The sequence below is a fragment of the Coccomyxa subellipsoidea genome (genome assembly GCF_000258705.1).
Source record: "Coccomyxa subellipsoidea C-169, whole genome shotgun sequence".
NCBI lineage: Eukaryota > Viridiplantae > Chlorophyta > Trebouxiophyceae > Coccomyxaceae > Coccomyxa > Coccomyxa subellipsoidea.
Window position 1 is genome coordinate 102,695 of NW_005178042.1, and position 13,765 is coordinate 116,459.

Below are 13,765 nucleotides of genomic sequence, written 5' to 3' on the forward strand. Positions count from 1 at the left end.
TATCTGATTGGCTGCAGTACTCCAGCTCTTTTTCACACATTGCTGCACCAACGCGCCACAGATTTGGCTGTGAGCGCTCAGCAGGGCACGGCAGTCGCGCGGCAGCCAGCCAGCGCAGCTTCACGGCAGCTGCGGGCGGCGCCGTTGCATTGTCTATCCCTTGTACACCACCGGCATGCCTGCCACAAAGGAGTCCTGCGCACGCAATACAGCGCAGATCAGCTCAGTCTGTTGCACGCTGCAAACGATAAGCTCCCAGCAGCTGCAATCAGCGTCGGCCCTGCCTCTGCAGGGCTCCAGGGTTCCAAGAGGCTCCTACTTCTGCCGTTATCCCCGCATGTGAAGGCAGGCCTGCACAGATGCAGCTGGCTGCCACACATGAGCTGACCAGAGAGCTTGCATCACTGCAGCTGCCGCGCCTGCCAGTCCTGCTTGACTATTCTTGACATCATATCCTTGACATCACTTGATCTGCAGGCGCTCATAGGTTGCGCCAGGCCTGTCTTTTCCATGTGATCTGCTCCTCATGCGACAGCTTGCCCCAAAAACGGATGGCGCAACCAGGCTCCAGTGAGCTGAAGATGGACTTTCTCCAACAAATGTGGGCAGCGCATGCCTAGCTATACTTGGATGTTGCTGGCATCTCCAAACCAAGCTAGCCCCATCTACTACATCATTGTCTTCATGGCAAGGAAGGCTCATTCGGGTCCAAGGATCCAGAGGAGCCACTCCCTTGAGTCCCTTGACGGTTTATTTTATCCACCCCGAGGGGGTTTCCGGCGCGCGCGCGCACCTCGTGAGAGTTGTCGGTGAAGGCCTCTGCTAACACGCCATGGCAGACGGACACTGCATCCGGACGGGTGGATTGCGAGCATTCCCCTGGACAACTCGGCAACTCCCACAGGTTTTTACATCCGTTTCAGGGGTGTTTGGAGCGCGCACCTCCTGGAAGTTGTCGGTGAGCGGCTCAGCGAGGACTCCATTGAAGATGGACATGGGGTAGACGTCGCGCGTGTAGGGCAGGTCCGGCAGCAGCTTGGGCGTGAACATGAAACACTGGGGAGTCCCCTCCCGGCACGCAGCCTCCACCATCTGCACAAACACCTGGCGGGGCAGGTGACACGTCGGCATCAGTCATGACGCGGTCATAGCATCTTCTTCAGTCATGCTAACATCAGCGGGGCACAAGAGGAGATAGCTTGCATGGCACATCTGTACAGCCAGCCTCCACCATCTGCACAAACACCTGGCGGCAGGGGATGACACAACAATCTCAGTCGCGCTGATGTCAGCGGGGAACATAAGCAACCTGTGATACAGGGGTTTGAGCAGGAATTGCATGCCCTTGTTTCATGGACTTCTTTCGGTGCCCTGATGATGGCAGGGGTCAAATCTCTGCCAGCTGGTTGCAATGTAGCAGGCTGTCAATCTTCATTGTGATGCCCTGACAGCCTAGTGCGGTGATGGAAGAGGAAGACTAATCTGAAGAAACATGTGCAGCTCTCACGTTCTCAGTTCAGCAGCATCTCTATTATTACAACTAATATCACATGTTTTCCAGTCCTGAAGGACTAGGTACGTCAAGCAACACCTGGATTCCCTGTTTTATACCCTCTCTTTATTGAAGGCCATTGAAAAGTGGACCGAGGAGGGTCACCTTGCGCTCGTTGATCTGGTCCATGCCCTGGTTGATCTCGTCCACCACCCGGAAGGGGCACACCGTCACGTGCTGCGCGCAGAAACAGAACCAGTCTCAGCCACCGACAGCAGCAAACTTCTCAATCTCACCCCTCTGTCGGATATCCGGATCTGCAACTTTAAGCACAGCCCGGTGGTGCAGCGGCCCATTGCCTGACATCTGTATCTCGCCAGAGCCGCCGATCCAGTCACAAGCAGAGGCCCGCAGCTGGGGAGTCCAGCTGCGCAAAAGGTCAATCGGGTGGCTGAGTGAGCGGGTGAGTCACCTGCAGGGCGATGATGTAGAGAATGGTGCAGACGGAGCGCTCGCCACCGGACTGCCGATTGGCCGTCAGCAGCTGCAGCTCCTCATCGTCCCTGTGAACAGCACACTGTCGTCAGAAGCTGCCAACATTACAACCTGTGCAAGCCTTTCCAAGAGCACCCACCCTGAGACCAAGCCACAAGCTGGTATTGTCCCCTTGAAAAGACAGTTTCAGACAGCACAATTGTGAGGCTCTCATGAGATGTAGATCCGTATCTTATGGAGGTTGTCCCTCCATTATCATGCTGTAGCCGCTTCATACATCACACTTCGGACTCGCTACATGTGGGTGCCAAGCAGAAGCCCGGTGGATGATGCTTTTCTTCCTCAAGATGCACTTGTCTCTTAAAACGCATTTGCTCTGATAATGCTACACGACAGAAATAGAACCACTCATCTTTGCTGCCAGCGGTCTACACAGGTGCACAGGTCCTACTGCCGCACCTGAAGCGGACGCGGATGTGCACCGCGTACTTGTCGAAGTTGTTGCAGGCGTCAAAGCCGGCCTCGCAGCCGCAGAAGAGCGACACCTCGCCCGCACACCCCATGGACCGCAGGTTGCGCCCAAACTGCGCGTTTATCACCCCCACCATGCGCTGCAGCTCCGGCAGCCATTGCGCCTGCGCAAGGCATTCAAGCGGTTTGTCAGATGGCTGCTCAACCTGTTGTGCGCACGTTCAATCCATCCTGTGCCTGTTCAGGCGGCAGTCAAGGTACCAGTTGCCTATGCAGGCAGCCACTGTGCCCGATTGGGCAGGCAAGGAACTCAAAAGGTGCCTCTTCAGGCAAGGAGCACCTCCACTGCGCACGTCAAGGCAGCGGTGAATAATGTAACTGCCCTGTCACTGAGTCAATACATTAGGCTGCATTAGGTTTTTGCACCGACTTCTTGGTTCAAGCAGTCTGTCAAAGCTGGTCTGCAGCCGGCCCACTAGGGCAGATGAACCTGTTGAGGCATGAGAATGAAAGCATGCAGACGTCTGGCAATTATGCGGTGCGATGCAACGGAGGGTTGCCCACAATCCCTTTGCAGGTCTTAAAGACTGCGGTGCGAGACTCAAAGAGGTAGACTCAGGTGGAAGAGCCACCTTCTTGGCCTCGAGTGCGGCGGTGAGGCCCTGGAGCATGTCGGTCTCTTTGCCCACGTCCTCTCGCAGCGTGCGGATGCGCGCCAACCGGTCCTCATACTCCTGCAGACGCCAGATTTGAGGTGATAGAGGGATTTTTATCTTCCGGAGTTGTATTGATGCCTGAGGGTCACATGTCCCGACAAAGTCTTGCCTGCATGCTACTTACGGGATGCGGCTGTGCCAACAACTTGTAGTCTGGCGGACTCCTGCTGTCAGGCCTCCATTTCGGCGGACATAATGATATGACGGCCTTGGTGCAGCTCCCCGTCACAGCTCTGTTGCGAGCAGGCATGGTCCATGCAGCAGGCACATGCCGCTGTACCTCCGGTAACAACCTCCGCCAACATAGACTTCAAGAACCAGAGAACAGAGCATGGAGAAGTATAGTCTCCACACCTGCATTACGCGGGGGTTGGCGCATTGGATGGCGGCTGCCTGGCGGTGCAGGTCGTCCATCCGCGCGCGCAGCTCATCTCGATCCGCCGGCAGCGCCTGGAACTGCTCCCTTATCTCGTTCGTCAGCTCGCACGCATCGTTCGCTATCTTCTTGCGCCGCCTGCACGCCGCAACGGCAGCATATAATAAGTCTTGATTCTCCTCAATAGTTACCCACCGCTTGACAATGTCACCAAGCTGTCTTCAGCGGATTCTCTTACACACAGAGCACCGCTCTTCAGGCTTCCACCATGGCATTCACTAGAACGATGTCCCAAAGAAGGTGAGCAGATCTGCCTGCGCTTGCAAGCAACTCCTTGCAATCAACATTATCCTTCACCTTACAGATCAAAGGTGAGGGGTTAGCATAGAGAGGATCTGTGCGCCATACTTGAGTTCCTTGAGGTCCAGTTCCTTGCCGTGCTGCAGCTGCACCAGCAAATTCTCCAATTTCCGCTGGCGGTCGTTGCTGCCCTGGTTGCGATCACGTAGGGCCGCAATCTGAAGAATAACAACACACGATCCTTCTCAGGGGGGCAGAATATCGTAGTACTCATCTTACAACCCGCAGTAAATTGCCAGAAACGGTGGATACTAAACCCAGTCTCCCAGACAATAAATCCTGTGTCCAGCTTCGGAAGGCTCTCAACAAGGTTGATCCAACGGAGCATGCCCCTTTGTAGACTAGGTGTGAGAAAGATCTCAAATAGTTTAAATATAAAGTTTCCTGCACTGTCGGGGGTACGGGAGATTACAATGACCTTTCCTGCATTGCGTGCAAGGAACGCCATGTAAATAGAGTGCACCATGCATGATATGACGCCTGCAATTCAAACCTTTTCATACAAAGCCCCCCCCTCCGCCTTCGCCTCTGCCTCTCCTTGTTTGGCACAGACAACAGTGCAACTCTTTTCCTGCATCAGCACTAGTAAGGAGGGTGACTCACCTGCGCTTGCAGCTCCAAAAGGTGCGCCTCGCTGCAGGCGTGCTGCGTCATGGCCGTCCACTGCGCCTTCAGATCGACCGCCACCTTCTGCACCTGCGCGCAGCATGCAGGCATCCGCTCAGCATGTGCACACGTCACAGCGTCGTAGCTGGGAACTTGCTGCAGATCTGGCTGATGGCGAGAGCCATCGTGATCTGCATTTGCCCTTGTATTCTTACAGCAGCTTCCAGTCCTTGACCGATTTCTTGCTAAGGTGAAGGCAAGGGATGCAGTTTGCAGGGTAAATAAGGCAACGCACCAGGTTGTGGCACTGGGTGTTGAAGCGGTCGACGTCGCGGCGCAGGCCCGGCTCTCGCGACAGCGGGTCCGGCTTCTTTTTAACGTCCGCCAGCAGCTTCTTCTTGCCGTTCAGCGAGCTCACCAACTTTAGGCGCCTGCGCCGCAGCATCGTTTAGCAGGCTCATGCCAGAGTCTGTCAAGACAATTGCAGTCCATGTTGCGCTGTGTCACCCCCTCTTGGTGCATGTTGGACAGCCCCAATGCGCTAAGAAAACATGATATGACAAGGGCTGCCGGTAAGGTTTCTGCGACTGCGCAGTGAGCACCTCCCTACATTCCTGCTGCCTAGCTCAACAGATGACAGCTGTCTCCAAGTAGAGGGCCCTGATATGGAAATGTGACATCCACTGCAGAGGGTCAGATATACCTCTAGCAAAGCCTTGCGAATTGGGGTGTCCTGCTGTATCTCAACTTGAGGGAGGTAATGAGAGCCCATCATTAGCAGAGGCGCTTAGAGGAATGCCATGCAGGGGACCCACTTGCGCTTGATGGTGTTGAAAGCGTCCTCCAGCTTTTTCAACTCCCTCCTCTTCTCGGCCACCCTCGTTTCTGCCTCTCTCTTGCCAGCGTTGAGCGCATGCATCTCGCTCTTCATGGCATCCATCGCCTGTGCAGAAGCGACACAAATCCAGGGAGTTCAGAGAAACACCACAAATATCATGACCAATCACAAATCCGAATGCTGAAAGGATCCCTATGGAACGGGCCGGGATTGTCAATGCGTTACGGTGTTTCATGTCATGCCTTAAAGTCTCCGTGATCTTTGGATCCCAGGGTCCTTGAATAACATGTTCATTTCGTGCGCTGATGTCTTTGAGATCTCTGACTATTAAGTTCCTTCAGATGTCGTTAATTTTACGTGTGAAAGGCCACTCTGTCTCGAGTCCTCAGCAATCTTGCTTGCAGGTTGGGGCATCCTGAATGCAAGCTAAGAAGATGACGTGTGTTTGGACGCGGCAGCACTCACCTGCTGGGTCTCCCGGATGCCTTTGTCGATACTCGCGGGCTCGTCCTTGTCGTCTCGCGCGCCTCCCAGCCAGTCGCACTGCTGCTTGATGGCTTTCACCTGCCAGTTAAAGAATACTCAAACATTCAGAACTGGTCCCATGCAGCCTTCGTTGTTCCTTTCCAGAGACTTGATGGACATCCGTGGAAAATTCCAAGACCCTGGACCAGGATTTTCCACAACTGCTCTCCATGCGCAAGGCAGCAGAAGCAAGCAGAGCAACCAGCACATAAAGTGCACACAATTCATAGAACAGATCTCATGAACCTGAAGTAGGAAACAACATCCCTCTTTTGGCACAGTCTGCCCAGCTGACTTCACCTGAGAGATTGGTGACTGCAGTGCACACCTATCACCGCAGGATTTGTACTTTTGGTGAACCGTGATGTGGACCTTAAAATTCTCTCAAGGCAATGACCAGTCGAACAGGAGCAAGAGACTGATACGGCTCGATAAGTCACCTGCTGGCTGCGCGCGGCTGAGTTGTAGAGACTGACGCGGATGCGGTGGTTGCTCTCCGGCGTGTACAGGTTTGTGACGGTGGCATTGGCGCGCAGGAATGCATCCACGTCTGTGCGCCTGTATAGGCAACAGCGCCACCTCAGCGCCACCTCAGCATGCTTCCCAGACAATTCTTCAGCAGGTTTTGAGCCAGCTATCACATAGGGGTCTTTGCAGACTCTGCACAGAACAAACGTGCAAGATACAAGAAAACAGCGTTTGGAAGGTTTTTGCTTTGTTGCCAAGGCATCTATCTGAATGACACTCCAGCTCCCTTGCAAAAACAAGCGGAGGGATAAGTTTTAAATAGGTGGGCACTGAGGCACCTGGAGCTTCCCAGAAGCCCTTTGGTAATACTCAAATCTATCCTTACTCCGCTTTCTGACATAACTCTTCTTCTGGATGAGTAAGGGTACAGAGACGGCCACAGTGACAGCATGTGGGGTGCATGGGGCTTACGCTGTGCCCACATAGGCGCGGGTGATGGACGACTCATCGTTGAGGATACGCTTGATCACCGGTGGCGCCTCAAACACCTCGTCCAGCGTGTGTGTGATGCCAAAGCTGCGCCATGACACACCATTAGTCAGTCCTGCATCAATCACAACAAGACTCCTGCAGCCCTCCCCCTGTGATTAAGCTTATTACTGTGCATGACCCAAGATAAGCAGGTTGCCTCTTTAGATTCTGGTCTAGGCAGAGCCTGTGAGCCACACTAACCTATCCGTGCTGGACACAGATGTTACCTAGCAATCAGATCTGAGCATGCATTTGAAATCCGGTCATACATTACACTCCCACAGTCTAGCCAAAAGCAACTGGTGCAACCCCGTTTGACCCAATTGACAGCGCTCTGAAGGAGTGCTTGCACTAGTGTAGCACCTGCGTGTGTTTCGCGCACCCACCTGGTGTCATTACTTTTAAACACAATGCCAATACCGTCATGCGCTACAGTAGAGGCTGGGCATGCCCCTTTGATTTCTAGTGGGTGCAATAAGCTGGCACGCTTTCTAACGGATGGAATAAGCTGGCACGTAAAACTAGCGCGCAGAGAGACTCACTTGGCATACTGGGAAGCGGGGCCGTCGGGGTGCTGCAGAGGGGCCGTAACGGAGCCGGTGTAATTGGAGGTGGTGATGTGTACTTTACGCCGCTGCGCCTCCCTCCGCAGCTCGTCCTGATCCTCCCGGTACACAGTCACAAACCGCGTCCAGATGTGCCCTGCGTGGGAATTCTAGAGGTTCAATATGGGAAGCAAAATTAGAAGTTCGGGTGGAAGTGCACCTCCTGACGAACGATGGCGAGCATGACCTCCGTGTTTTGCCTCCTGAAATTGGCACGCCCACCCTCCCTGCCTAGCATTGTTTTGGCAGATAACTCTGGACCCGCTTGATGCGTATACTGCCAAATGCCAACAGTGGCACAGCTCTGCAGTGCTTTTGCCTGTTAACTTGCACCGGCCGCAGCTGGCAGGCACGCTTACAGATGCCTGCAATAAAACTGCAATCTGAAACGACAAGGCAACCTGCCCTAGCAGACCGCAACGTTAGTAATTCCTGACTCGACATCACATGACGCTGAGTGAGCATAAAGTAACAGACACCCACCAGGCAGCTGCTGCTCCAGGTACTTGGCATGTTGCTGGTCCGCTACGGTCACCTCCAACAGGATGGGTCCGTAGACATCCCCCTTGAAGCGCGCCTTGTTCTCGGTCACCCAGTGCGCGAACGCAGTGATTCCGCGATTTCGCTGCTCCAAAAAGCGAAGCTTGTTGTCCCGCACCGAGTCCAGCCGCGCAAGTTGCTCTGCAAAGCATGTTTCCAGTCATCTTCTCAATCATGGCTGGTTCACTCTCTTGATATTGTTGGCTGGTTCACCTCTCAGAAAAGCAGAAATAATTGAGTCCACATCTGCTGTCGAGCATGGGCTGAACAACGTCCAGGGTCAGCCTTGAGAGCGATGAACACCTTTGCTGCATGTTAACCTTAAGTGCACAGAGTAAATTACCAAGCTATGAAAAGTGACTTTAAATGCTTGCACGTGAAAGGTTCGCGGCGATGGTACAGGGGATCAATTCTGGGGGCACAGCATTGCAGACGCAATGCCTTATCAATCGGCATAGCAGAATAATTGAGTAGTCATGCATCATGCATGCCGCATGTGCCGATATGGGAGCTTTTTGGGAGATCCGGCAGGACAAAAGCGCACCTTGCCAGTGCTTCATCTCCTGCTCGCAGGTGTGGAGCTGGTCCCGCAGCTCATACACATTGCCGTCAAATTCGCGCGCCTGCCATACAGACACAAGAGAGTCAGTGCATAAGAAGGCCAAAACACCCATGTCTCAATAAGGTCAATGCCAGGCACATTCCACCTGACTCTTGCTCCTTCTTCATATGTCAGAAGTATACAACCTCAGTTCTCAAGCTGCAATGATTCCTGGAAAGGTAAGGGGGATACAGAAAGTTGTGCTCCGATGGAACTGCAACCCAAAGGCGCTGGGCTGGCACATACAGCTGACGTTCAGCGTTGGTTTCTTTAGAATCAAAATCAAAATGAACTTGTGGCCCTACCTCGGTGTTGAGGTCAGCGACCTGTTTCTTGAGGGCCAGGATCTCTTCGCTGGGCGCCGCCTGGCTGCCCTGTGTGGACGCCGATGACTCACCCGGTAGCTCGTCCAGGTCAGCCTGCAGCTTTGCCACGTCAGCCTCCAGCTTGGCAACCTGCTGCGCCTGCTGCTCTGCCTGAGCCTTCAGCCCATCAATGGCATCCCACTTCTGCTTCAGCTGCTGCACCTGCAGGGCAACATACAAATATACTTTCAATGTCCCATCAGTGCGTCCCAAGAAGTACGTGCTGTCATGCCATCCTGGAGTGGCAACACACCAGGACAGGTATCTTCCATTCCTGCCTCCCAAGAGGTGGACATTGTCTCAGCACCTTGGTGTGGAAACAGCTATCTGCGTTGAAACTGAGTTGAAGACGACTACTTTGATACTTCGATGCAAAGCAAGGGGGCAAAGCAGTCCTGTGTCAAGGGGCGAGTCAGGGATCCAGGAAGGGGCGGTAAAGGGGTACATGAGGCGCTTAGCACCCACCAGGTTGTCCGACTTTTTCATGAAGGTTTCCGCCAGGTTCTGTTTCTCTATAAGCCCCCTCTTCTGAGACAGCACGCTGGTCTTCAGACGGCCCTCCTCAGCCAGCTTTGCCCTGCACAAAACAAGCGAGGCCCGCTCTCAGGCCTTGAAACTCTTGACGGCAGCTGTGAACACCAAGCTCACAGAAGCATACTTAGCAGGTGTGCAGAACCCAGAAGGCGCTCACAGCATGACGTCTCATCTGAAGAACAATGCATTGCACAAGCTTTCATGCAGACGCAGGGGCCCTTGCACTGAATGATTGAGATACTATCACTTGTGCACAGACCCCTGAAAGAAGGGCAGAAGGGAACAGAAGATTACTCACAAGGGGGCAATTGAGTCACATTATGCGTATTCAGGGACCCCTGAGGAAAGGGCAGAAGGGTGGTATGATCACTCACACAAGGGGCGCCGCGTCGCGCGCGATTTCGTCCTTGATCTCCTGCAGCCGCTGCCTGCCCTGAACAAGCCTGGCGTTGGTCTCCCGGAGCTTGTCCTGCGCCTCCTGGAAGTCCATGTACAGGTTCTTCTTCTCCAGCAGGTCCGCCTGGCCAGCACACAGCAGAAGGTGTTGCCCAAGTGCCTCCACCTTGTTGATTATGAGCACTTTGCAAGATTATAACACCCCATACGCAGACTGTACGGCAGCTACACGCAACTGCGGTCACTGGAAGGGGCATGCTAAATTTTCCCGCCACTGAAGAAGAAGTCACTGCGAGCTGTTCTATAAATAGTGCTCAAGTGTTGCTTGTACAATACAGGTGACAATCAATAAGGCAGTTTCATTCACGCTAACGGCGCCGCTGGCTAAATGCCGAATGCCAGGATTAGTGCTCTCACAACACAAATCAGCAATCACATTGCAGTACATGCAGCATCATAGTAAAAATCGGAGCGTGTAGATGTCTCTCTTGCTCTGCATAACTACTTCTGTCTCTGAGAAAGCAGAGCGTCCCCCACCTGCTCCTCGAGCTGTCTGCGCTGGTCGTAGCGTTCTTTGTCGCGCTGCAGCTCGCCCATGTGCCTCTCCTCCTCCTCCAACCGCCGCTGCAGCGCCCCCGCCGTCTGCGCGCGCACAGCCGACCCACCTCAGCCTCCCTGACTGAAATTTCAAGTTCAAGACAGCGCCCAAGAAAACCCCACAAACTCAACTCGGCGATGTGCAACACAAACTGAAAAATTACCCACTTCAAGTGGACAAGCGAAGTCTTCACACCAATGATGCCCTGACAAGCTGGTGTTCCGTTGTAATGCAGGGAACACATGTATGCCTCTAAGAATGCAAAAGCCATATTGCATGTCTTCAGCGCTCTCTTTCAGCTCAGCAGCTGGAAGAGCGTACCGGAGTCGAGCAATATTGCCTTCTGCCTTCCGCCCTCAACACATTTCCTAGTAGAACACATGCGTGGGATGATTGTTGGTTCTGCATCCGGCATGCAGCCAATGCCCCCATGCCAATTCTCATTGCGAGCCATTGCATTCCAGCGCCATGCAGAGCGATGCTGCCAAACATAAGGGGGGCCTAAAGACTTAGCAGCTTTCGTACCCCTCTGAATGCAAGGACAGGGCAGAACACAGCAGGGGGCACACCCGCTCGTAGGTCTTGAGAGTGTTACGGTCCTCGATGAGTTCGAGGTGCAGTTTGTGCAGCCGCGCGTCGCCCATCGCGCGCTCGCTCTCCATCAGCAGCTGCCCCGGCTTCATCAGCGCAAACGCCGCCACCCGATCCTGGGGCAGAAACTGCGCAAGCAAGCACACAAATTTGCTCATTTAGGAATTTACGGAAGAAAGCATGCCGTTGCAGGGGCTGTTGTAAGGCAGCTGTGAAGGCCAATGGGTGCCTGACGTGTAAAATGAGTGGGACCGAGATGTGATATGTGAGATTGGGCCATCACAGCATGCCACTGATCACACAAGGGAAACGGGAGACGGCATGAGGCGCAAATGCAGCCACAGCACGCTTCAAATGCCACACGACAGAACGTGTACCCTGCGAGCATCAGTACAAAGAGTGCCTGTGTGTACGGACCAGGGAGGCTTACCTGGCACAGGTTGTCCAGCTGGATGTTTAGGTCCTTGAGCACCTTCAGCACATCCGCTTTGGTCTTGTCCACGCCTGCGCACATCACCACATCAGCCAATACCCCATCCCACAGCTGTCAGATACACGTTAGTCACCCCGGACCCTCTCTGGCACATCACAGAAGAATGTCATCCCATTTCTCAGTACCCCATAGGTGTTTTTTCGCTGCCTTGGGCCTTCAGATAAAATGCTTTTGCGAGGCTCAGGGGAAGCATAGTCCTTCTTGGGGGCGTAGGGTTCTTGGCGAGGATGAGTCACCATTGATTTTGTATTTGGAGCTTTCGCGCGTGAGCCGCCGGTGGATGACGATCGGGCGCAGGGGGTTTCCGGATGACAGAGTGATTTCCGTCATTGCCTCATTCGTGCCCTTGCGAATGAAGTCCTTTTGGTCGTCTGCGCGCGCCAGGATCTGCGCACAAGCCCCATGCGATCACTCTCTCTTGCAGGAGGACTTAGCCATTGGCTCCTAGTCCCTCGCTTCCCTGGCAGGGCGGAGCTCAGCAGCAGAGCAGAGCTCAGCAGCAGAGCAGACAGATCGTGCCAGTCTTGCGGTAAGCAGTATTCAAAGACTTCCTATGGTGAAAGGGATTGAGCATAGGTGCGGGGGAATGCACGCACATTTGGGTGTCCAGCCAGGCCCAGGCACAGAGCGCAAGTGAGGGAGCTCTTCCCAGTGCCTGCGCAATCATAAAACATTTTGCGCCAGGCCAAAAATAGCGTTGCTGCTGAACAATTTTCCACCAGCACAGTCTCAGGTGAAACTAATGCAGCAAATCATGGTGGAACAACAGCTCACCGTTTGGGGCAAGCACAAGGTTCAGACGCGGCCCAGGGTTGAAAACTGCCTCGTCGTAAGTCTGCATTGGGCAGAGGGAAGGATAATCATGATAAGTGCTCTCGCAACAGCCAACTCACTTTGAAAACCCATACGGCACAAGATTGCAGCAAGCCGGAAACGAGCTCACTGCTTCCAGAGGCGACTTACCATGAAGTTTTTAACGCGGATCTTGATGATGCTGCCCTTCTCAAAGCGCCTGGAGTGCAGCAAGAATTTGGTCAACCACACCACATCAAGGACACCAAATACTGTATCCTCCGGGGGGTATGCATATATAAAACGTAACATACTATAGCCAATTCATTTCACAGATAGGTTGATGCGATGTATACAGCGAGAAGCAAAGCAAAGCAACGTCAGGGCTGGACATACTCGAGTGCGAGTCTGGGGGCCTTAGGAGGGGATGGTGATGGGCCATCCCCGTCTTCTTCTTCATTCGAATCATCTTCGTGGGGCCGTTTTTGGGATGCCATCGTGATCTGAGGTCTCAAATTTCAAGCATGAGGCATTTACGATGGTGCTAAACACACACTTGCAAAACCAACCTCGTCACCTCATACACAGAGCTATCTCGAGAAGTTGGTTCACTTCGTTTCGATTTGAAGAGAGCTAACGCCGATCCGATGTATTCGGCATAATGCCATTGGGAGTGCTCAGCACAGCATGGCATGATGGTGACTGGGTGTCCAGTCAGCTTTCCAAGGTTTCCACAAAAGCTCGAGCTAAATACAGGAAGGCATCGCTTCCGACCATGGTTTCGCAGAGCGCCAGGCGGTGTATGGATGATTGACTCTCTGAGCAGATTATAAGATCCAGTATACGATGCCTGCCCCAAAGCCAAAACCTGTGCCAAAGAAGAGCGCTGCGCCGAAAGGGGCGCAAGCTCCAGTTTCTATCCCAGACAGGCCTGATTGGGTCTCAGATGGCCTATGGCAACTATCTCAGAACACATCAAAATTACTCGAATGCTTTAAGTCCCCGGACGATCCCAACACAGAGCCTGGCTGTTCCCGAAAAGAGGTGATTGATAATTGCCGAATGCCAATTGTTACAATAGCAATGAACAGCCAACACATTGCGTAAATTTTGCATTGAATACCTCACACTGGCGAGCAGGTGGCCCAGCTCCTGTTGCATCAGCTGCAGACAGTCCCAGAAAAGCATGCAGAGCTGCTCAAGCTTGGCATCATTGAAGCTGTTGCAAAACACATTCCAGGCTCTTTCTCTGCTGCAGCACCCGCACTAGGTTTCTCCTGCACCCATGAATTTTTTATGCAGGAAAGCTTGTATTGAGAGGCTTGTATCTGCCAGACGGGCACATCAAGGTAAAGATGCTGCTGCTCAGGGC

The 13,765-nt window shown here is 53.5% G+C and overlaps 1 protein-coding gene across 1 annotated transcript; it reads right to left on the bottom strand.

Moving 5' to 3' along the window:
* Window positions 1-153: 153 nt before the first annotated feature.
* COCSUDRAFT_38827 (P-loop containing nucleoside triphosphate hydrolase protein) lies at window positions 154-13,581 on the bottom strand (the record flags this gene model as incomplete). The annotated part of the gene is made up of 28 exons (XM_005651540.1): window positions 154-195; window positions 943-1,104; window positions 1,658-1,729; window positions 1,965-2,055; window positions 2,447-2,622; window positions 3,091-3,192; window positions 3,529-3,688; window positions 3,959-4,068; window positions 4,514-4,606; window positions 4,812-4,947; window positions 5,332-5,459; window positions 5,820-5,918; window positions 6,320-6,437; window positions 6,819-6,923; window positions 7,421-7,580; window positions 7,967-8,164; window positions 8,568-8,646; window positions 8,930-9,151; window positions 9,455-9,566; window positions 9,898-10,043; window positions 10,457-10,561; window positions 11,087-11,236; window positions 11,539-11,612; window positions 11,838-11,988; window positions 12,198-12,256; window positions 12,376-12,436; window positions 12,565-12,613; window positions 13,517-13,581. The coding sequence occupies 28 exons, from the start codon at window positions 13,579-13,581 to the stop codon at window positions 154-156; spliced, it is 3,225 nt and encodes a 1,074-aa protein (XP_005651597.1).
* Between the last annotated feature and the right edge of the window lie 184 nt (window positions 13,582-13,765).